Source organism: Symsagittifera roscoffensis, chromosome 10 (assembly GCF_963678635.1).
Source record: "Symsagittifera roscoffensis chromosome 10, txSymRosc1.1, whole genome shotgun sequence".
Classification (NCBI taxonomy): Eukaryota; Metazoa; Xenacoelomorpha; order Acoela; family Convolutidae; genus Symsagittifera; species Symsagittifera roscoffensis.
Window position 1 is genome coordinate 38,113,849 of NC_087071.1, and position 25,131 is coordinate 38,138,979.

General features: G+C 35.8%; 2 protein-coding genes across 3 annotated transcripts in view; one reads left to right on the forward strand and one right to left on the reverse strand.

Annotated features, from left to right (window-relative positions):
* The window catches only part of LOC134855207 (uncharacterized), a 25,170-nt gene extending 1,751 nt beyond the window's left edge, over window positions 1-23,419 (reverse strand). The window contains exons 1-2 of one of the 2 annotated variants that reach the window (XM_063871657.1): window positions 23,194-23,419; window positions 22,370-22,881 (exon numbers count right to left, since the gene is read on the reverse strand). In XM_063871657.1, the coding sequence (XP_063727727.1) occupies window positions 22,370-22,727 (358 nt within the window). In that variant the 5' untranslated portion in view covers window positions 22,728-22,881; window positions 23,194-23,419. Of the gene's footprint in view, window positions 1-22,369 lie in introns of both variants that reach the window. The other variant, XM_063871656.1, reaches the window with a different exon arrangement.
* The window catches only part of LOC134855596 (UDP-galactose translocator-like), a 433,562-nt gene that overhangs the window by 87,326 nt on the left and 321,105 nt on the right, over window positions 1-25,131 (forward strand). The window lies entirely within an intron of this gene.

Here is a 25,131-nt window from a genome sequence, read left to right on the forward strand (position 1 = left end):
TTTGATTCTTTCATTTTATCATTTGCTTAAGAGAAAACTAGGACTATTTAGGTCATTTTTGATGCGTGGTAATTGCGAGACGGTCAAATCTTTGGTGACTGTATTTTTGAGGAACCAAAGTTTTTGCCATTTGTGTTCCGTTACGAACACAACCCAACAACGTGGAGTTTTCAAATTTTACAAAAATCATAGTCTTTGCCTTATGGCAAAACGCTAATCATACAACTTCCATAAATGAAAAAATTCTAATCATAGAACTTCAATGCTATTTTCTGTAGTTATGGAATTGAATGAAAACTGCGTGATTATCGTTTTTGGTAAATCCAGGACACCAAAATTACGCAGAACTAAAAACTGATATAGAACAGAAGTTTGATAGTGTTATTGTTAACTTACACTGAGAACTTTTATACACGAGCATAAACCTAAAAAAAAGCTGAAAGAGTAGATGTCAACCAAAAAGCTCATCCAAAAAAAATCCGACATTTTAAACAGACCACTCCGTTTGCTCATCAAAAAATTGCCAATCGAAAAAAATCAAGAAAACCAAATACCACAACTACATCAACTTTTTTACTTACGTTTCTTTTTTCTAAGAAGTTTATTTAAATGAACAACTTTCAGAAAAATCTAAATTAACACAATAAAAAGAAATAAAAACAACCACTGTCACAAACTGCTGCCACTATTTAAAATAACGACTCTTATAAGTTTTCCTAAATTTTTCACAGCACTAAAAGCCAAGAAAGCATTGGAAAAGTAAAACCTCTTCTAAAACTTTAGTAATTCACACTAGATGATGCAGAAGCAAACGAAGAAAAGCCTCCCCCTACCTCAACCCCTCACCTCCCAACTAACCCCCTCCCCCCAACTGAACCACACCAACCCCCTTCGCTAAAACATACTGTATTATGATTCATGTGAAGTCCATTTTATTGGACTATAAAATTAGTAGAAAAACATATTAAAATGAATTTTTTCACTTTATTTTTGTTTCGCGTCGTGCAAAATTTTTGTTTTATCAAATGAGTAATGATGTGTTGATGTGGGGGGGGGGGGGGGGGGGGGGGCACGTGTTTGGTTCAGGTGGGGGATGGCGGGGTAAGGGTTAAAAGGGGCAATGGGAGAAAATTGGAGGTTGCAAGGGGGCGTGAACCAGGTTCAGTTATTGCGTAACATAAAGAAGTGACAAATATCAAAGTTGCGTAAAAAAAATTAAATCGAACAAAGATAACCAACTTTAGTTTCAAATATAGAGAAGACTTTATGTGCGTTGAATTTCGGACATGAATTAAGTGAAAAAAAAATAATTACAATTTAGTTTTATTGTCAGTGTCCACAAATAAGAAAAAATCGTTTATAATGAATTAAAAATGCATTTTGTTGCCTCACAAGTAACTTTTTTATAATCAGTTTTGAAATGATTTTAATCGATTTTTAGTCACTTTTGTGGGCACTCATTGAAATTCATTTTTATTCTCGGAGTTCCAATGCGGGTTGTAACCCAAACTTACTTTTAAATCAAACCATCTTCATCCGAGTTGTAAAATCGACGCAATATTTCAAAACAGTGAAAAAAGGACTTTTTAGAAATCAAATTCTTGTAATAGAAGTTACATATATCGAAATTGTATAACAACCATTTTTTGTTTTAAAAACGAAATTTTAGACAATCAAAACTCAAAAAAAAACAAGAAACGAAAAACAATTATTGATCGAATAGGTACATCTATTTACAACTGGATTTGGGTTTTATGAGAATCATGACGTAGCTCTAATAACCCAAGAAAACATTTTCAAACGTTTTCAAAACAGAATTTTCCAACAGGATTTCCCACCACATTAGAAAAAGTTGGCTTTTTCTTAATGTTATTTGCACATTATATCTTGAATTTAGACTCGTCCCAATGCATATTTATAAATATTCTACCAACTTGATAAATAAATAACAGAGAAGCAGAACTCATATGGACTTATTACTATTAGGACGGTCAGAACCTTCAAAATGGCAAAACGTTCAAAAAAAATTGACGCAAGTGACAAAGTAGTGGGTTTGCGTCGGCGCCTCAATTTCACAAAAAAAAATTATTTTTGGCCATTGTCAAATTATCAAAAAGAATCTCCTCAAAAGAACTTAAATCAGTATGTCGGGACATGGTTTTAAAAATGGGCGTCAATTTTTCTGTTTTTAACTTAAATTAAAATGTTCCGACAAAAGTTTTTTTTTTTTTTTTTGGTTTTATTTTCGTTAAAAATTCATACATAAACACATAATCCGATGGATATCACTTTCTTAGCAAAATCTTTTGTCGAAAGTGTATTTCGCTCTAACGATTATTTGGCAGTCAGCTTAATCAAAGAAAATTAGAGCAAAAAAATCAATTGAAAGGGTTCAAATATGGCTAAAGCCCCAAGGGTTTAAGTTCATAAATGTGAAAATATGGGAAGCTCGCAACTTTTTGTTCCACAATCAGCACGCTAGGCATTTTACTATAGCGTAATGTTTTTAGTTTTAATTTATTCCAAAGAAATAATATCTATCAAAGGTACGTTTGTTTTTGCGCTGCAACGTCGTCCGCTCATAAACACCGATGAACGGGATCGAAATTTGAAGTTGGACATTTCAGTTTGCTCGAAACGGTTTCAATACAATCTGATTATATGGGCGAGCAGGTACTGCTATTTTAAACTGTCACGCTCAACATTCCCAACCATGTCACAGCTATATGAATAGAATCCGAGTGTGTCTGCCACTTTGTCTGCTTGTCAAGGGGAGTTATGCATTAGCGTAGCCAGCGTAAACACAAAGTTGGAGGGCATGATTACGTTTTCGCATTTTTTCATTTCAAGTCAATCAAAGTTTGGCAACGAGAAGCTAGGTATAAGTCGGTTAGTTATAAAGTAGTAAAAAACAAGGCCTCTAAAGTTTGGTGGCAAAAATTAAAAGCTGTGAAAATTCTCCTTTATGTTTCCTGAAACCTCCTCGGTTGCTCTCCCGTTGCCTAGAAAATCATGGAAGACCCAATTGACACGTCTCACTACTTGTTCTTGAATCCAACCGTTGAGAGGTGCAACTACTGGGTTTCTTTCATTCAAACGAAGGCAAAAATTCCGGGAGCAAAATTGTCAAAAATCTCAAAACAACTCAAAAAATATGCCGTTGTCAATGAGACCGGTTGTTGGAGTGCCGCGCTTGCAAAAAATGTTTGTTTTTTATCGCGCACGAGCTTGGTTACAGTTTGATAAGTACCGCTCTAGCCATGAAGCAAGTGAACAAAAACCTCCAACTTTTCTTGATGCTTCTGCATATCAAAACTAGGAACGGGCCAAAATATTCAAGAACTGTTTTACAGGAAGAAAATGCTTGTAAAGTTTTTTTAGCCAGCAGATCAGATATAAAAAGCTCTGGTCTTAGGCCTTCGAACTGTCAAAGAGCCGAACCACCCAACCTAATCTCACAACGACTGACTTCGGATATACTATCGCACGCAAATAATCAACGACTTCATGTTATGTTTATTTTGGAATAGTTTTTTAACGGGTGACATGCATTAATCAAAGTTTGCATCTTTCCAATTTTCTCGAAACCAACAAAATGCTTACTGATTCCAGTTAAACAAATGATGCAAGCCGTTTTTTTTATGGGTGTATTTTTTTTCAGAAAAAAAAAATTTATATCAATTTTAAAGGGTTCAGAAATAGCCAAATAAAAACTTTCAGCTCTTGAAAACCCCACCGAGCGGGATTGTTTGTCTCAAAAATGTTTGCCCGGACTTGTCTGTGCGATGACATCAAACTCAAAAAACTGCTACGGTTTTTTTGTTTCTACAATTGGGTTGAACTTCTTCCATTTGTCCAACAGAGATTAAATAGAACAAAACTGTAGTGAGAAAACTGGACACTCACAAATTTTATTAAAATTACACAAACTCCTCAGTTGGAGCTAACTGTTAATCCAGCTGTCCGTTTTGACAGGCAGGCCAATCAGTCGTTGGTAGTACAATTGGATCATCAACCTAACTGATTTCTGCGCAACGAAATCCTTCGATCACCGTAAAGTATTTGATACCAACCACTGCAGTGCAACTGTGAAATAGGCCAATAGAGAAATAGGCCAATGCAGTGGAACTGTGAGTACTGATGAAGCTTTCGTCTTCTTTGAGACCTTTTGATTGTTCCTCTTTAAAATGGGCCGCTAGAAGAGCTGCCTGAAACTTCAATTGCGGTCTTAAAGAAAATGGAAAATTGCTACGCGGCCTCAACGAGGCACAGTTTATTTGTGTCGTGCGAACTTGCAAATTGATCACCACGAAGCAAAGAGACAGCAAAGAACACATCCCATTCAATCGGCCAAATGGCTGGCTACAAAAGCCGCGGGGTATCGTCAGAGTGCCTCACATAGGAAACAAGTAATGGTTGTTTAATTTCCTCTAGGAGAGTTTGGCCACATATAATTCACTAGCAAGCGTAGCAAGCGATACCGCGAATTATATGGAGCTACTACTTTAATTGGATCAAAAACTGAGGACACAAATTTCAATACTGTACGCTGGTTGATTGTTTACCCAGTGTTCGATCATTTTGTTCACTGACTACAAAGTTTTTTTTGATCGATCTCACTTTAGACCGATATTAGACTTGTGCAAATATCTTTAAAAGTTGAACTGATCCGGATTGAGAATTGTTGCTTTTAAAATATCTTTGCTGACACATTTTACCAACCTATAGGCTCGTAGTGTCATCAGTGAGACTTAATTTCAAAGCTTGGTCTTTGTTTTTGGAAGGTTTTAAATAGTCATAGATGAAGAATTTTTGGATAACAACTGAAATAGCATCTAAATACTTGTGTTGATAACCACGTTCAGTCTCTATTAAAGCAAAAGTTGCACATCTTGGCAATATGGTTTCTTTCTTCGAAAACTCCATGCGAATCCAACCCAGACCATGTTTTAACTTAGTTGGCTAAAGAAATATTCTCTTGCAAGATGATTCGAAGCGGATAAGCCGAGTTTAAAAAACAGTAACCTTCAGACGCTCAGAAGCCGTACACGGGCACGATGAATACGAGTCCTCAGCTAGAAGGTACTCAAGAGCTTCCGTTGCTTGATAGAAAGCAAACCCTCTCTCAAGATCATCTCAGCTGCTCATAATTTTATATCGTTGGAATAACTCACTAGCTAGATAAAGATGTTTTATTCATTGTATTAGTCACTCCATCTGAACTGTCGTTACATGTTCTCTAAGTTAATGCAATTAAGTTATTCAAGCTAAAGTTTCGAGGCGAAAGTTGAACAAGACTGCTCGTATCAGGGCGAAGCCCTGAATGTTCCGACTGCCTTTTAAGGTTTATGGAGCAGTAATAACAATAAAAAATTCAATGAAATAAAACAAAATGAAAAAAAAAATTCTAAAAATTGAAATTTTTTAAAATAAAAATCATCCCCCCACACGCCATATACAGTACAAAAGGATAGATTTCGCTCCTTGTAACAAACCAATTATGGCAAATAGGCTTCTTTTAACCAATTTGGAACAATTTCGTAGATGGATTAACTCTCCGCTTACGCGTTAATAAAGCGAAATATATCGCGCGTTAATTGTCCCAAATTGGCCAAAACGGCAATCTTTAAACCCCCAAAACTTTACGAAAAATGATCACAGGTGAAATATCTTTTCAAATTCAAGCTCAGGACAACAATAGCTTTCGGATGATATAGAAAAAATTCCGTCAAAAATGGCTAGCTAAAAAGTCGAAATTTGTCTGAAGAAAAAAAAACCCACCCCGAGCACAAATATTCCGTTACTTTCGTATCGAAAGTCGGAACAAAAAGATAGATTGTGAGTAAATTTTTTTAACTGTTTGTTTATAGATTCAAACCTCAATTTTCTTCTAGTGGCTCCAGTTAGCATATCCTCTCAACCAGTTACTTTCAGACATATACCAGTCTTAAAACACTGGATGATCGAACACTGGATAAATTAAGATATCTTAGAAGCAGCAATTCTCAATCCGGATCAGTTCAACTTTTTAAGATATTTGCAGAAGTCTAGAATCGGTCTAAAGTGAGATCGATGAAAAAAAAACTTTGTAGTCAGTAAACAAAATGATCGAACACTGGGTAAGCAATCAACCAGCGTACAGTATTGAAATTTCTATCCTCGGTTCTTAATCCGATTAAAATAGTAGCTCCATATACCATTCGGCCTCGCGTTGTCCTATTCGGCCATATACCATCATCTCAACCAGTTACTTTCAGACATAACATTTCTAGGTCCTCTAATTCCAGCATTTAGGATTACCTAATTACATGGCGCAAGCAGCAAAATAGAAAACACCACCCGGAAAAAATGCTTTCTGGGAACGGCCGACACTTCAGCCTCCAGTGAAAATAGAAAAACGGATGCAACATTTTCAACTGGCGAATCTTAGCAAAGTTAGTTTAATTCTGGAGGACCTCTTACAAGAAAAACCTACTGAAGTAATCTTACAAGACAAACCGATAGAAGCACCGGAGCAGAAACATCGAACTAAACAGTTCATTTGGAAGCGAAGAGGAAATTTTTCTCGCTGATCAATTTATGGCAAAATGATTGCTAAAAGATACGCGCAATCTTGTGATCTAGTAGATAGAAGAACAAATCCCGTAATTTTGTCTTGTTGAGGGAAGAGGGAAGGAGAAGGCTGCAGAGCATGTATGGAATCGTCAAAATTAGAGAAAAAAAAAGAGTTCCGACCATGGGATCATGGGGATCATTGGAAAATACTTCCAACTCCCACTAAAAATGGCGTTTTTTCTATGAAAGTTATCTAGACCAGACAAATTTGACTGCACGGAACTGCTTTTTTCCTATGAAGAATTTTTCAGCGAGCTGAGAAACAAAATCCTTCCAGAAAAAGATTCCGATTATTCCCAAAAAATTGGACAAGGAAGACTTGATCAAAAACGTGCGTTGAAAAATCTACGCTTCAAATCATTTCCACCAATTGGAAAACGAACTTACTCGTACTAGAAAACCATCTGGGAACAACACATCATAATCAAATTAAAAGGGTTTTAGCGATGATATAAAATTGAAATCTTTTCTGTTCTGTTCTCGGTATCGAAAAAATAAACGAATTTATATTCTTCAAATTTTGGGGATGTTCGTTTTCTGGTCCTAATGAAAGATCTCTCAAGATCAACAACCTTGAATGCATTTTTGAAGCCTACAACGCAAGTAACGCCTAAGAATTGTTCCTCAAAGAATGGTTTTACAATCCAGACCAGCTTGACTGTACGGAACCGCCTTGTTCATTTGATTGAAGCCAATAATTTTCTTTTTTTAACTTCAGTCAGGACTTTCATTTTTCAATATAGCTTTTTTCAGTAAGCTGAGAAAAAACAACCTACAAGAAAAAGTTTTCAATAATTACCAAAAGCAGTTGAATGGAAGACTTGACAAAAATTGCAAGAAAAAACCTACGCTTTGAATCATTTCCACCAACAGGATATGAAAGTTACTCCCAAGTGAAAAATATCTCAAAACCACACATGACGATCAAGTTTGAAGGGTATTAATGATGGTATGACAACAAAGTTGTAGTTTCTACTCTTTAAATAACGCAAAAAGTTATTGGGTTTCGCCATAATAAGGCAAACCACTTGTTAGAACTGGGATGCACACAATTTCTAAAACCAGCAAAATTCTGCTTGCACATATTGACGAATCTTAAGTTTTTGGAAAAATATAAGGATTTTGTGTTTAAAAATGAGAAAGTACTTGACTCGTGGACAACCATCAAATTTTTTATTGCGAAAAGGAGCTATCGAACAAACATATGTTTTTTGTCACGCGTGTACAAGACACCTGTTGCAATCGATGCATCTCAGTTATTTTCAATCTCACTGAGCCAAGAGATGCCTACAAGACTACGCGAAATGGGAGCTTGACTCATAAACTATTCGGTACGAAATTAGAAACAACAGAACCAGGAATTGCGATAATATGGTTTTATCCATCTACCAAGAATCAATGCCGGAGTTTAAAATTGAGATCAAGCGTTAGAGCAGAAACAAACTGCGTTTTCCTTTTTGGCGTTTTCCTTTTTGGCGATCACTGTACAACAAAATTTGATGTTTTGGGTTGCTACTATCTTTCCTGCTCTTGTCAAGAAAATCGTCTACATTTGACGGATCATGATAGTGAAAAAAAAACAATGGATGAGATAGAAAAAGATAATATCAAAGAAAAAAATACATAATCAAGAATGAAAGGAATGTGCGTTATGGGAACAATTTGAATAATATGACAGTTTCTGATATGACAGTTTCTACAATCAACAAAAAAAATATTTTTACTCTACACAAATCTCTCTCTACTGATTCCTTACCTGAAAAATATATAACGAGTCTATTTCCTACTTTGTCCAAGTTTTTTGATAGTTTCCAACAAGTTGAACCCACATTGTTAATATATTTTCCACTAAATTTTAAAAACATTGACGAAGGCTGGAACGACATACGAGAATCCATGAAAACTATGGCAAAGAAGGGAGTTACTGAAACATGTACAACGAGTGTTGATTATCAGTAAAACAAAATTAGAAAATGGAAGAAGAAGTAGACAAGAATATCTGCTGTAGAAATGTTGCTGAAACAATTAAGCTTCTGGATAACAACTTGTACTAGTTTTAATTTATGGACTGATCCAAACACACAAGAACCCAAAATCTAGGCAATGGGAAGTCACACAAGGCGAAATTGCGAGCAATTTTTGAGGCAATAAAAAGAAGTGAAAAAAGGTTTATAGGAAGTGCTACTGTTAAAAGGTAGTCTTTTCCGTTCTTCATTATGCCAAACGCAAAATGTTGCAATAAAACTTGAACTGTTTCATCGCGTGTTTTGAGATGGATAAGGTTTGTGACCAGACCAAATTCAAAGATCTGGAGACGGACACAGACTCTTTGTATTTAGTATAAGCCGAAAAGATTATGGAAGGTTGTAGGTTACCTGAGAAGAAAGCTAAATGATACAAAGTCAATAAAAGATCGAAACATCGTACATGCTGCGCTGCTCATAAAAGAAAGGTAACCGAGAACCATGACTATCCAAAGCAGATTTTCACTGTACTGAAATGTTTATTCTGCGCTGTTTTAAAAATTACACGCAAACGAGAACCAGGACTGTTCAACGTAGAATTTTGCTGTGCTGCAAGAAGTACTGCTGCTATGATAGTAAGACTGTCAAAATCAAATTTACTAGCAAAGAAGTCAGCGAACGAACACGGTTCAGGTAATAGCCCAATGTTGAAATAAATACAATTTCATGTCGTTGGAATAAATTTGAAGACGACAAATTGTAGACTTAAAACCAACAACTACTAGTCGACACATATGAGCTAACCAAAAAAACACACACAATCGCTTTTACCCGAATTTTTTGTGACGGATTCTTTTGTAAAACATTGAACATGTAGGTTCTTTTTTTTAACACTAGTACAATTCGTTCGAGGTGCTGCACTAATTTTTATTTTTTTTGTAAGGAGCTGTTTTATCAACTTGAAGTTTTTTTTTGTAGTTTTTGTAATTTTCAGCATGGTTTCAGCGAGAGGGAGCATTGTTTTACGTAGTTCTAAAATCGCATGGAACAATGTATACCACAAATTAGGTCAAATAAAATCGTATTTTGAAATTCTTAGAGAAAAAATGAAAAGAAAAAACACGCAAATTTTGCTTGAAAATTTGTAATTTTGACTTACCATGAACCAAAAAAAACAATAATATTGTTATTTCACACACTACACGTAACGCACCGTTGTTTCTTAATATTTAGATAATATGCTCTTTTTTTTTGCAACATCTGAAGATTTCAACACAATAACCACAAAACAATTTCTTACCTTTTTACCAGTGTCTAACCAATGAAACCTCACCAATTCTCTTATCTATTTTATTACAAGAGAAATCCTCTTCTTTATCCTAATACATGTATAAAAATATAACCTGTTTTAGGTTATGGAAAAATTGTGCGCCGAATTTGTAACGTAATTATCCTATTATCTCAAACCTTGCACTTAATTCTGGATAAAAACCTTAAATCCATTCTATTGCATTGAAAACCAAATTCTTATATTTTGATATAGCTTGGAAACCGAAAGGAGGTTATAGCCTGTTTTAAAACATAGGCTCCAACCCTCACTGCCCCAGCTCTTCTCACACATATAAAATTTACTCACGTTCTCGTTATTGGACTCCTTTTCAGTCCTTTCCTACGTTGACGGCAAAGAAACTTTTTCATCTTCTTTTTGACAGTTTTTCTGTGCTCAAATTTCTTGAAGCAACCGATGAGACAAGCCTACTGCTATCACAAACACTGGACACCTAACCAATAAATTTTCGATAAAATTGAATTCCAACAAAACATGGGAAAACAACTTGAGAATGAAAATATTCAACCTCTCCTACTCATTAACACCAAAACTTGAACACTTAAAATGAATATCGTGAAAAAAGAACAAAAAGCAGAGAAGCTATAACGGCGAGGAAACATTTAAACCGATTCGAGTTCATTTTGTCCAATGTGGGAATGGAACCTGGCAAACTGATTGAAATCAAACACCAAGCAAGGACACCTGAGAACTGAAACTGAATGACTTAATATGCTTGTTGTTTCAGTAACAGGCTGATTTCAAAAATTTTATAGGCTTTGCTAGTATCTGAGGAAGTTTTTTTTCGTTTCTTACTTACAAATAATTAAATTTTGATCAGTCGGTCGTTGTTATTTTTTCAGTTCATTAATATTTAAAAAAAAAACGTTAAAATTTGACAAAAATTACCGGGCTCTTACTTGCATTGACTCGAGCTTGAATACAAACATCGTATATGCTTTCAGAGCATTAATTTGACCCTGTTTTAAAAATTGGAAATGTTTGTATTAGGCGTCATTGGTGATAGTTTTTCAGGAAATCTGCCCACCACAGAGCAGTTGGTCAACAACTACTTGGGCCGTTCGGATACAAGTCTGAAGTTTGGGATACCTGAAAAGCCACGCTCCCACGTCTGATTGTTTGCCTCCCTTTTTCGACAAATGGGAAGTTTCTGCTGGAACTTACACTTTTTCCTAGGGCTCAATCGCTTATATGGAAAAAGCTGCAGCTGTTTAAGAATCTACAGTCAGAATTCTTTTAATAGCAGTCTGAGTTCAGTTTTTTAGTGTTTCCATAATTTTGAATCCGAGTTTTAATTTCCCCACAATTTTAATCCCGGTTTCTGTCGGTACTTAAAATCCGAACAGATTTTTTGGACCCTTTGGTCTCAAACCAGACTGAATGATCCACACGGTCTTTGATCCGAAATCCTTTGATTCACAAGGTTCACCAGATTTTTCCTGTCCACGCAGTCTGAACCCCAATTACTTGGGGCCCACGGTCTGAATCCAGATTTTGTCGGTCCACACGGTCTGAAACTGGATTCTTTTGGTCCACATAGTGTGAAACCGGATTCCTTCAATCACCACTGTTTGAAAACAGAATTTTTTGAACCTCACGGTCTGAATCCAGATTTTGTCGGTCCACACAGTCTAAAACTGGATTCCTTCGATCCACATGGTCTGAATCCGGATTTCTTTGGTTCACACGGCCTGAACCCTAATTTTCTGTCCACATGTCTGAAACTAAATTTCTTCGGTCGACCCTGTCTTCATCCGGATTTCTTCTGTCCACACAGTCTGAAACCGGGTTCTTTCGGTCAACACGGGCTTAGTCCGGATTTCTTATGACCACCTTTTCTGAATCCAGTTTCCTTCGGTTAACACGGTCTGAATTCAGGTTTCTTCGGTCCACCCATTCTTCTTCCGGTTTTCTTCCGTCTTAATCCAGATGCCTTCAATTCAAACGATCTGAATCCTTATTTTTGCAGTCCACATGACCTGAAACCGGATTCGTTCGAACCACACAGTTTTAAACCAGGTTTTGTCAGTCCGCACGGTCTAACACCGGTTTGTTTTGGTCCACACAATCTTAATCCAGATTTCTCTAGTCAACACGGTCTAATAGAGGTTTTTTGAACGTTTTTTTTTCTGAATCTGGATTTTTTCGGTCAATACGGTCTTAATCCCATTTTCTTTAATCCACACATTCTGAATCCACATTTTTTCGGTCCACACGAACTGAATTTCTATTTTGTCGGGCCACATAGTCTAAAATTGGGTTGTTTTGGTCCACACGGTCTGAATCCGGTTTTTTTTGGTCAATATGGTCCTAAACTGATTACCTGAGTTCACGCTAATTGAGCACATCAAATTCTCGTCCCAATGTTCTGAACATGCTAAAATTTGTCCACATGGTCTGAACAGAAAACCACTACCTCGAACAGGGCACTCTCAAATCATTGAACACCCATGTGTTTGTGTTTTCGAAGTTAGTTTTCTTTAAAGGTGGCGAGTATTCAACATATTAGAAGACGATGTTTGGACCATAACACTAAAATCTGGCGAAAAGGTTGCTGTTTTTGTTTTTAATTATCAGAATCCTATAAAACAGACCCTCTTTAATTGTCCTCCGTATTTGATTTTCAAAGCACGTTGGCACGGTTGAAAGCTAGCTAAAACTCTATTTTGGAGTTAGATTTTTACCTGAGCGCCATTCTGTTCTACATTTTCATCAAACGTGTACGCATCGGATCTCGGATCGTTCTTTTTAATCAAATTGGAACATCGTTAAAGAATACAGATCTGTTGTGGTGTTTCTACCACTCTGGTTGCTCGGGTCTAGGAGTATATCGGGTCGATAGACAAAATACTGGCGTCTCCAAATGCACACATATACTATTCATGTATCATTTTTAACAACAAGAATTGACAGCCAACACGAAAGTTCGCAGCCACAAACTATTTTTTTGATCTCAGACAGGGTTGCAATTGATTGATTTTACGTTTTATGAACCTATTATTACGTTATCATATTAAAAAAAGTAAATTAACTTGAGCGAGAGAGCCTCGATCCCGCAATGAAGGACGTGTAATTTGGTTAATTTGAACATATGCCCAGCTGCGTTATCCTCTCGGCCAACACTTCTTATATGTATTTAACTTACTGCCTTTATAGCCCACGCTTACGTTCGTATTTCAATCAAAACGTCCTCGGATAACAAGGAAGATAGAATCGGAGCGAATTTTACTAGAGGAGGAGTTTATTCTCTTTTAAACATTTTTAGGAGTGCGAAGTGAGCTATCGCACCTTTCCCTACGGTCAGCTTAGACTTAGGATGAGTGTAGGGGCTAGAACCCACGGGGATTGTATCCTCGACAATTCTACCACATGACGTTGGCATATCAATTTAGGTTGGCTTATGATTGTCCACGGAGGTCGTGCTTGTGGTGGTCGAAGTGAAAGACGGTTGATATAAAAGAAAATAAACGGAATGCTGTTCAACCAAAAATTGGTTTGCTGTAAGGGCTTCAAGTTTATTTGAGTCAATTGAATTGGTTTAGGATGATGCGCGTTTGAAGACTGTTCCGCAAGGCATCAAGTTTTTGAGGAACTTCTGCAGTTATTTTATAGGGTGTAAAGATTCAGTAGAACAGTCTTCTGCTACTGCAAACAAGCCGTTCACGCGAGCCAATATGGTCAGGTGTTTCTTCACAGTATTGATAGAATTCAGGAGTTAATCTGAGGATGAAAGCTACGGTTTCTAACAGCCTACCAAAAGAGCTGTATTTGGCCAATTGATGATGGGTTTGACTTGGGCAGGGTTTGCGATGAAATTTAATCCGATATCAATTAAAGTGTCAACGGAAACTTTGAGTCTTATTTTAGTGATTAATTAGAGATTTGGACAGATGGGTCAGTTACGGGTGTTGTAGCAGGCTTGAGCCTTGGGTCAAGCTGCTGTTTTTTGAATAAAAACATAGCCTTTAGTGTCGCTACTCTCGCTTTAACCAGAATAAAGGAAAGGCTTTGTCTCTTGAGAACTCTAAATGTTCGCACGAAGAAATCCAACTGCACACAGAAGACGTCTCAAGCACTATAGCAAAAGGATTGCAATTCACTTTCGCAAACTGCAGACGGAAATTAGCAACGCAGAATGGTTGGCTGACTTAAGATGGATAAGCCGGAATGTAATTAGTGTTTTTTTGACCACTGACTATTCACACTTCGTTCAAGAGGAAACGTACTCTCATAGAGTATGGAGCGACCAACCCAATGAGGTCAAAGACTCAGAAGACAAAGCTTAGGAGCATTCACTGTGTAACATTGTTTTTCAATTCTCTATTTTCATCTCGGCTGACAACTTATGTGTCATGTAAGTGGTCCCAATTTAAACGGTCGGATAACGGCACGAACTCCGTTGGTGCGGAAAAAGAATCACTTGCCTGCATCAAGAACTAGTACGGCTTAGCTCCGACCATTTTTGCACAAAAAGTTTTTTTTTGGAAATTCAACGCGCCAGACGCATCGTAACATGGCGGCTCCTGGGAAGAGGTTTTAGGAACAACACTCTGCTTAGTTCCGCAGGCCTTGAGTTATTCGAAGCCAATCACTCCCGTTTGTACCGATTCACGTGAGTTAGAGGCGTTCACCCCAAACCACTTTATGCTTGGACAACATGCCACAAGCTTTTCTTCGCTTTTACTTGGGGAACACTTCGACCACAAGAAAAAGTACGTGGGAGCGCAGTCGTACGCTAACGCTATTTGGTCTCGTTGGCTTCCATTACTATATAAGCAGATCAAGTGGCACACTTAGTCTGGCTTCACTCTTAAGGCCGCCGATCCCGTATGGGTAATTGAGGCCGCTAGTTCGCGTGGGTTCTACCCTCTCGCCCGAGTCGTTAAGCTACATTATGGACTGGACGGTTGCGCACAATCCGCCGTTGTTAAGACCACGACGCGTGAACTCACTCGGCCGACCGTTAAGCTCGCTTCAGTTCTTCCTTCTTCAGGGGTGGAGGATGTTGATACGCAAATGTAAGCTAGAGAAGAAATGCATATAAAGACAAGCTCAAATGGCCAGTTGGCTTTGCGGCCAGGAGACAAGTCTTTCACGCCGATCAACCGGGTTCGAGTTCTCCCTTTCGCCAACCTTAAAACATGTAGATTAGAAAGGCTATAGCCCCATTTGAACGTTTTTTAGTGTTTTTTGGTTCTAATTCGGTTCAGCTTGATTAAGGCTGAACGCCAAAAAGAGCAATATGACACAAGGACATTATTACCGGTTATTGTGGCTAGCTTGCGCCAATTCGTACCGTTTTAAGGGCAGTTTAATGATTTCTTATGATGTTATGTTCAAGTTATGATGATTTCTGGATTTTCGGAGAGTTTGTTTGCGGATAAAAGACGAGGTCGAAATCGATTGTTTTTTTTTCATTTTTTATGAATTTAATGTCAGTTATTCATAATATAGGAATAATGTTAATTTGGGCCGAGAAGGCCTCGAGCCCGCTCCAAAAGACATTTATCATATAAGGGCCATGCTGCTTGTATTTATTTTAGTTATTGCCTTTATAGTTCTTGCTTACATTCGTGTTTCAACCAGAAACATGTCGCGCAAAAAGTGCGCTCAAACTCCTTAAAATCGTTCAAATTGTTCAGAAAAAAAACACATAGTCGTAATTGTGGTATTACAAACAATTCTTGGTATATCTGAATGCAAAAAACATAATTCAATATAAATAATTCTCGTAGCATGCACTTTTTTAGTCCAATTTTTAATGATATACTTGCGCATGTCAGCCAAAACAACTAATGGTTGTCCTTTGAACAAACTACTCTTCTAGACAAGGCACAACCGACTTGCATCTAAGAAGCAGTATTTGTGTTTAGAGGAATAGAGTTCGCACTATGGGGGACTCCAACCCGCAACCCTGTGATAAATAAGAAAACGTCACACACAGGGTCTCTCCTAAAGCTCTATGTGAAACACTCCTGATTTTGTCCAAGATAGGAATTGAGATTGGTGTTGGGAATTCTCCCGATGAGTTGAGATTTGTCCAAGTTACAAAGCAACAACCAGAACCATAAGAGAACTTGAGCATTGCGGAGAACTGGGCACTTTTCCCATTGAAACATGCGTTTTCGAAAAAGAAGTATCAGGGCAACTAAGTCTTTACAGGTAAATTCAAAATCTTTGATGCACTTCACAATTACAGCAAATAGGCGAGGCAAGCTTCACTACTTCAAATTAGTTGTTCACTCAAGATAGAGACCTTCATCGAATTATTAAAACTTTAAAGATACTGACCCCGACAACAACCAAATGTTTTTTCCTATAAAAAAAACGCAATGGCTGCCAAACGATAGAAGAGGTGATAGGGTCTATCTGCCATTCATCGACTTCGTACTGTAGACTTTTGGGGAATATTTTCAGCTGGATGAATTATGGATAGAGATGCAGTTGAAAAGATTTCGACTACTTATTAGAACTGTCTGTGGTACCAAATGGCCCCTTTGGGGGCAAGTTATAAGTTAACAGGAACATGTGGCGCTCTTACGCCCCCTAGCAATAAATCAGCAAAAAAACAGCAATGCCTCACAAGCTTGGCTTGTCACAATCCGACGAAGCAGAACCAATTCGACGAAGCAGAACAATAAATCTAGTATCACAGAAAGGAGCACCGAATTGGCTAAGCATGCTACCCTTAAAAAGATATGGATGGGAACTACCAAACACGCCACATACAAGCACATGTGCACAACCGTTCACACTGACCCATTCTCTACACTGCCCAAAAGGTGATACACTCACCTAAGACATAATGAAGTTCGTGACACTTTGCGACACTCCTTGACGAAGTATGCCACGATTGTAAAATAGAGCCGAAATTTCAATCGGCGGAAGGCGGAAGCTGCTTCTGATTCAAGTTACACACACTTCAAGCAGCAGTTTTCACTGCGGGACGATATTTGTCCAATATGAAGCTGCCAAAAACCTACTACGCTTAGAAGATTTCAAGGAGATTATAAACAGATCAATTATGAATGAAGTTAGAAGGAAATCAAATTTGAACGAAGATCGCTCATCCAGTTTTACTTTGGTTCCATAAAGAAGTCGATATAACGTTTAGGATGTCATAGACACATTTCGTCAAAAACTGCAGACTCATTTTGTATACAGTTGCATAAGTTTTCTGTGGATTTTCAAGTATACTTGTCTTGTTTTTTTTTCCTAATTCTGTCCACAGCGTCCAAAAATGTCAGCTTGAATGCATGAGAAGAGTCTGATATGCATGTTCCCAAGAGCGGATTTTTTTATGTACCCAGGACTTAACTTTTTGATCAATCTAACTGAAATTTATTTTGCTCGCCGTCAATCAATTTCAAAATTTTGATGGGAAGTCGTAATTAGTTTTAAAAAAAAGAAGTAATTCAAAGCTTGAACTTAATTGCAATCGCACACTATAATTTCGCAGACGGTGATTCCATCATCACAAAGTTTCAATCAAAATTCACGGATGATAATCGTGATTTTTCAACTGCATTATATATGTCGTAGCAAGGTCGTAGCAGTTTCAGAAAGTACATAAAAAACAAGTTCAGGTTGACTAAAGTTAATCGTTTAATCGACCTGAATCAATCAAATATTATGTAGATAACCTAGCCTAAATTTCTGTGTTTTCTGCTCAGATACTAATTAGACTAATCTTAACACCATTTCTGTAAAGCATGACCTTAAATCAGTTTAATTGCTCAACTGAAAGGAGACAAAAGTATTTTATACACGCTTTGAGCTACACAAAAGTTGTAGCAAAAAAGAGCAAATTAAACACAGATTAAACTGTTTGCGGTGTCAGCTCGTGGCTTAGTGCTGAAAACTAATATCTAGCTATCGTAATATTGAGGGTGCGAACCTCGCCATGAGATTTTTTTTGCTAAAAACAGCCTAGCCTGTATTTAAGAAAAGTGAAAACAAATCAATTATAATGGTTTTTTGTGGTTAAATCCATTTTTTCTCACCAAAAAAATGTATAATAATTAATTTGGAATCCATTGTAATGGAATTTATAAGAAGTAGGAAATCACACAAAAATGGATTTTTTTCCACTTTAATTTTGTTTCGCGCGTCGTGCAAATTTTTGCAAGAACTTCTGCATTTATCAAGTTAGTTATGCGGAAACTTTGCTAAGCGAGTGTACGGCCTAGTCCATTTCTAAACCTAAAATCAAATTGCAAAAAGATTCCGTTGAGCTCTCCCCCCTCCTAACGTTTGCCTTTTGCTCCTTTTCCCCCAGCTTAACCCCCACCCTCCTCACCTGAACACTCCCGTTTCAAATGCATCCCCCGATTTGTTTTCACGTTTGTGGACACTGACAAGGAAATTCAATCATAATCGATTTTTATTCTTGGAACTCCAATGCAGGAGGTCTAATCAAAAATTGGATTGAAAATAAGGCCCTTTGGAGTTAAGTGAATAAAAATTCAGTCTTACTTACACGGATCAAAAATAATTTCTTACCAAAAACTTAGGTATAGAATTAAATTTTTGTCGCTAGAAATGAACAGTTTATTGGTACGGTAATGACGTACAGCTGCCTGCCAGTTGAAAATATCTCAATTGAAATTACAAATAATGTATCCCACTAGAAATTTATAGATAAGTGCAAAATTTATAGATAATAAAATATATTAGGTTCAATTAAATAAATTCAATAATTATTCCGTCTTCAATTTCCAAAAATGAAATTTTCAAATCTAGTGCGCTAACTTTCAAAAAATTACACATGTTTTAAAACACCACCAGTAGGTGAAAGGCTTGTCAGTCATCTTCTCCTCTCAGGTCTCATAAACAAACTAGAAGTATGTGAGAAACTCATTTTCAGCTGAAATTAAAAAAAAATTTCTACAAAAGCAGTTTTAAATGATTTTTTTTCTAATGCATGGAATGGGTAAAAATAATCTTTTGTTGGCCTCATTGTCAGGTGCAGTAAATTTGATACCAAATCAACTTCAATTTTTGAAGGCTGATTGGGTATCTTCTACCACAAAAAAAGAGAAAATTTTACGTTTTTCCTATAAATTTCTGAAAAATCATTTGCTCTTATCAACAATTGATTACCTTTTTTGTTTTCATTTTTTGACGTCAACTGGTCTCAATGAAAATTTCGGTTGCGGAATTGAAAAAATAAATATATTTATGACTCTACCGTGATCAATTCATATGCAAAAAATTTGACTAAATTGCTACACGTTGGATCACGAGTAGAATGATGTTTATTTTTTGGAAAAAGTAATAATAATTGATATAATTTCCAGATATAGTTTTAAAAATCGTCAGCAAGACACTAACTTAGTATATTATGGAGTGTTTAGCGCCTTGTGAAGTTTTTATGGAAAAAACTCTTCTCTATTCAATAATTAAAAAGTTTTACTCAAAACTCTGGACAGTAGGACTTGTCTAAAAAACTACAAAAAAGCAAAAATTCCGACAGTTATTTCCTCAGTCAAAATACTGAAAAAGGCAGACTTTTTCAAAAGTTTGTAAATTCAAAAGGTTTAGTCATTACATTTCTCAAAATACATTTCTTGCATAAACTTAAAACAAATGCTAATGTTTGTAATCTAATCAAAGGAATTACTTCTATTATTTAACTTAATAACAAATGCTTAATCAAAGAGGTTTTCTTATTTGTTTCTTTCAACAAATTTGTTTTCTGATTTTTCAAAATCATAAGTTATATTTATTTGGATAGTTTTTTTCAGACAAGTTCAGTTTTTGATCATTTTCGACGGCATTTTTCTGTATCATCTGAACAGTTTGTTTTTATCTGATATATACAAAAAAGAACCAAACTAAATATTAATAAACCGTTTTCACCAATCGCTTGAGTAAAAAAACCCTTCCCATTTTAGCTCATGAGAGAGGTTATTTTGGACAATGTACTGGTTGATTGCATTTTGGAGTTCAATTTTTAAGGGGAGTGTAGTTTTTCAACGAAAGTTTGTTTGTTAGATTGAAAATAACTGACTGAAAAATTGACAAAAACACAGACACAAATTTAGCTCATTGTGGTGTGCCACTGCTTTTTTGTTTCATTAAGTATTGTTTTTTTCGATGTTTGCGTCTATGTCGAGTGGCCATTAATAGTATGTGGTTAATTTTATTGATGATAAAATCTCAAACAAAACTGTTTTGCTGTCGCGTGATAGTGAAAACCATTTCCGTTGGTTGGAAACATACATTTTTTTGAAAATCAATTTTGCAATATTGAATCAGTTTTGGAAGAGAACATTGCTTATTAGAATAGAAAACTGAAAGTTAATTAAAAATAGCAAAAGAAATGGTATCAGCATGATTCCTTTTTCTTTTGACTACGTTTCAAGTGTTATCGAATCATTTTTGGCGAAACAAGTTTGATGATTATCATGTTCAAGATTTGTTGTTTTTGTATTTTGATTTTCAAATTTCGAACATTCCAACAGGCAACATATAAAAAGAACGTACAGGCAACTGGTTTTCCTCGTATTGTTTTTAAAAAATTTAACCTTCGGTTATTTTGTCGCACATTTACATTTGCACTGACGCTTTCACCTAATCTTTTTTCGGAAGACTGAACGTTGGACCTTTAAAAAAAAGCTTCCAGGAGAAATATATTAGAGACATAATTTGTTTTCTAGGTTGCCCGGGCTTATTTCTATACACCAAAACTGCTGGTCAACCCAATATATCGGCAAAAAAGTGAAACCGGTTGCTGTGCACGGAGCACAGATTACTCCAACCACATTTGTATAAAATAAAAAAAATACAATTTAATATATTCAAATTAGTGCCCTCTAAAAAATCTTTGATTGAGTTATAATCATCTAGAGATACTTTTTATAAAATGAATGACAAATAAAAACCTTCGAAAAAATCTAAAATTTTTAAAAATTTTTTAATGTTTGTTTAAGTTTTAATTTCAAAAAAGTATTTCCAGAAGACGGTAAATGGAGCTTTCAATACTAATTTGTTAGTCAATATAACCGGTTCTCATATCTAGCCAACGTTACTGTATTGCTTGACTCGCTTAAAATTAGACAAAACTCAAAATTTCCAATCCGTTTTTCTCAAAACTTGTATGATTTTTAAATTTATTTAATTATTTAAAGTGGTTTAAGCCACAAGGCGTCGAATTACACTCCTGAATACAAGCCCCTCCCAGCTTTTAATGATAGGAAAAAAGTTTGTACTACAATTGCGCAGATGGTATCTGTCAAAATAATCAAACTTTAAAGTTGTGAAACGAGTACTTTTTAAGTGCCTGCTACAAAAATTCCGTGGCTGCAAAAAGTTTCGAACTCTAAAATTTGAATAAAATAATGTTTTGCCCTAAGTTTAAAATTACGTCTGTTCTTGGAAACAAGTTATACAAAGAAAGCAAAAATTGCGCAGTTTGGTTTATGACGAAATCAAGATTTTTACCCAAAAGAATTAAAAATGACTATGAATGTTTTGTGTGAATCCAGTATTCTTATTATCTTTTTGATGTTCAGATACACTTTGAATTGTCGCCAAAACAACCACTACTTTCAAGCAATGTTTAACAGTGAAAACTTTCAGCCATATACAGAAAGCTTACGATTCTGTCCCAATTTTTATACCTAGATTGTAAATGACACAAATCTCCAACGCAGTTTAGCTTTAAGATACTTTCCAGTTCATTATTGGTTTTTCTTTGTGATAAATCTCTCAGGATTATGTTCTCGGACAAGATCAACTGGAAACACAAAAAAAAATTGCCTAATAATTTTTCAAAATGATAGCTGATTTGTGAGAAGTGCCTTTAAAATAGTCCAAAAACAACCAAAGTTAGAAATTTTTAAGACCCCAGAGTTTAACTTAAGAATTCGCTGTTAAACCACTTTTTCGTGAAAATGTTTCTCAAGGTTGCAAAGACTGGTATAAAAAACTCCAACTACAAAAAATGTGAGTTTCATTGCAAGCCGGATCGTTTTTCTGAGCAACCTTGCTTTCAAAAAATTTCACGCACAGATCTTTAAAAATCTAAATAATGAAAGTTTTCCTGCAAAAATTATTCAGGTGTCAAGGCTCAAATTAAATTAAATCAAACCAAATCCAGACTGGTTGATTGGAAGATCCAAATGTGTATTCTTCAACTCCTTGATTTGATTTAGTTAATCACATTTTGATAGTGGAAGATATTTTTTGATTTGATTTTAGTTTGGTTAGTAATTTTTTTATCAAACTTGCACTAACGCAGTAACTTAAAAAAGGCATTTTTATTATATATAGCTGGATCGCTCATCGAGAAAAATTGTAATTAGACTCAAAAAAAAACATTGTACCTTTGGCAACTGAATTGAAAGAAAATTTCAATCAAAAAAATATTTTTAGAACAATTAGTTGGTGTTCTTTTCTTAGCAGAAATTTTGTTATTTTCTCATTTTGCTAGGCTAACCTTTGTGATCATAAGCGGCTTGGCAATCAACTGTCGCGGAGAGGCAGTGTAATCCTGGTACTTTCTTTTGAATGCAATAATCAGCCCACACTCCACTAAAACATGAGTCAGTACAGATGGTCGGGGGCTCCATCCCAGTCGGCATCCAGTCGAAGATCTCTTCTATGCTAATTGTACCATCTGCTAGGCACCAATTTCCAGTCGGTAACTCTCCGTGACCAGTATAATACAACATTGGTTTGAAACTGTTCTCCTTGCAAAAGTTGAAAAATTTCAGAACATGACTCTTTGCTTCGTCTTTTTTAATTTCGAAATTCAGTACTCTGTTGTGAAGGTGATGACCTACAGCTCTTTCCATGTTGACAAAATCCACACTTTGACCTTTCAGATAGATGTCTCTTTGGTCTCCTCTAGCCTCTCGTTCACCATTTTCAGAGAGCTGATATCTGTTTGGAGGATCGCTCGCCCCTGAGAGCAGAAGCCACTTTCTTTCTTTGTCAGTAGGATCCCACCTGTCAATTTCAGATATTTTGCCCGCATTCTGCTTGATAGCAGAACCAGCAAAATCTAGAGGCATAGTTAGCAAAGACTCTTTGCTTTTGTTTGTTTTCTTCGAATTACAAATATTTGCCAGATAAAATTAAAAAAAAAACTGAAAGTGAGTAAGCTGGAGACAACCGTTTTTTTCTAGCTTAATAGAAGTAAAATGTAGCAAACCAAATATTTAAAAAAGTTCTCAAAGAAGTGGGAAATCACTAATTAAATTTGTAGCAATTGACTTTTTCAAATCATAATACGTTCATACTATATATGAAAACAATTACCGGAACGATTTTTATCAAATGATTTTTTCACGTTTAATTCGACTGTCCAACAGTATCTGTAATGCAGTTTAGTTTGATAAAATATAATTGCGAATTTTTCAGCCTGAATTAATGTGATTGAAAATATAACACGAGGATTTGGTTAGAAGTTCTATTGATTTGTTTCGTTTTTGAACGATTGTACAGCAAAACTAGCCTGTAATTTTTGCATTATTGTTCTGGTAGATCGTTTCTCATGCTTAAAAAATTTGAATTTCTTTTTGTTTTTATCTTTTTTGCTAGTTTTCTGAATGCTAGTTTTCTGAATGCTTTTCTGAAAGTTTTATTTATGTTTTTTGTGCGTTTTATTTTTGTCACGAGGTTTTTTGAGCAGCTTATAAATAAATTCTCTAGATTCAAACTTAACTTGCTTACTTTGACTTTTTCAAAGCAAAAAAAACAGTCAAACCAAAAAAGTATACAAAGTATGCATCAGTTTTGTTGTTATAAAATTTTTCTCGTCTACTGCAGTTTTATTTAATGTAAGCAGAACATTATTCAACTTTTATATTCCGACCACTAAAAATGGAGAGAAACTTCGTTTTCGGGTGTTCTTCAATTTTTGTGTTTTTCGTTTTCCGCACAAAATCAGACCACAATCAATGATCGGACTGGGTTGATTGATATATCATCTTACAGCCTTTTCAGTAGTGATTCAAATCATTTAGTCGTGATTTTGGGCTAATAAAACTAATTTTTGGAGTTTTTCAGCATCATTTTGAAATCCAAAAATATCAAAAAGCTCAAAAATTTTCTGCAAAAATATTGAAAAACTAAATTTTCGTATTATTTTTTTAAAAATTTTCTAGTCATTTTTCAACAACTAGCCTAACAATATTTTTAGGATAATCGTCTTTTTATTGCTGTTAACAATTGCTGTTAATAAAAACAAAGAAATAAAAGGATAAATAAACAACCTTACCAATAACGTTAAACCAGTTACCCAGTCGAATATTGATTATTTTGGTCTGTTATACCTCAAGCAAATTGGCCGGCTAGCTATTTTCTCTGTCTCTGTGTGTGTGTGTGTGTGTGTGTGTGTGTGTATGTGTATGTGTATGTATGTATGTATGTGTGAGTGTGTTTGTGTCTATGTAACGATCATAACTCAAACTTGGTAAAAAATCAAAAGAAATCCCCTTTACTGAAAAAGGCTATAATCTCTCAGAGTATTAATGACCGGTCTCTGTTTTCGTCCAGCTATTAAGCTTGTCCCATACCCAGCTCTGTTCTACTTGCCAAGCCTCTCCTCTGTCTTCAAAGGAAATGCGTTTGTACGAGTGTAAAGGTAAATATAACCAATTGCCGCAATTCAACAAGCTTGGAAAGAAAACACCGTTCACAAATAGATCTTTTACTGCATACCACTGCATAATTGGTATACACTGAACAACATGATAGCTTCGGTTTTTAGGGCTTTTCTGGTCCCTTGATGTCACTTGATGGTTGGTTTTTAAGGCCGAACATAAATTTTACATCAACAAGTTGATATGTATAATTTAATAAAGTTATTAAACAGAATAAATATATAGGCACCAGGAATAAATATCGGGAAGGATAACACTCTCCCGGGAGCTCCCAATAGCTTTCAAGTTTTAAAACAGTTTGTTGGGTTTATTGTTCTACTGTAGAGTTACACTCCCATTCATTTCTCTCTCTCTCTCTCTCTCTCTCTCTCTCTCTTTCTTTTTTGCTTTTGATCCTTTTCGCTAGATTTTGTCCTTGTTTACTTAGTCTTCTTTTTGCTTTTTCTCTGATCGGTTCTCTTGGCTGAGCCGTTCTTCCTGTTTTTTTCTATTTCCTGTTATCGGCTTCGTCTCACGTGATTACTGCTACCATTCTTCGTGTCCTGCTACCTTAGAAGCGTCACTGGATATTTTCTCTTGTTTTTTTTTTGCT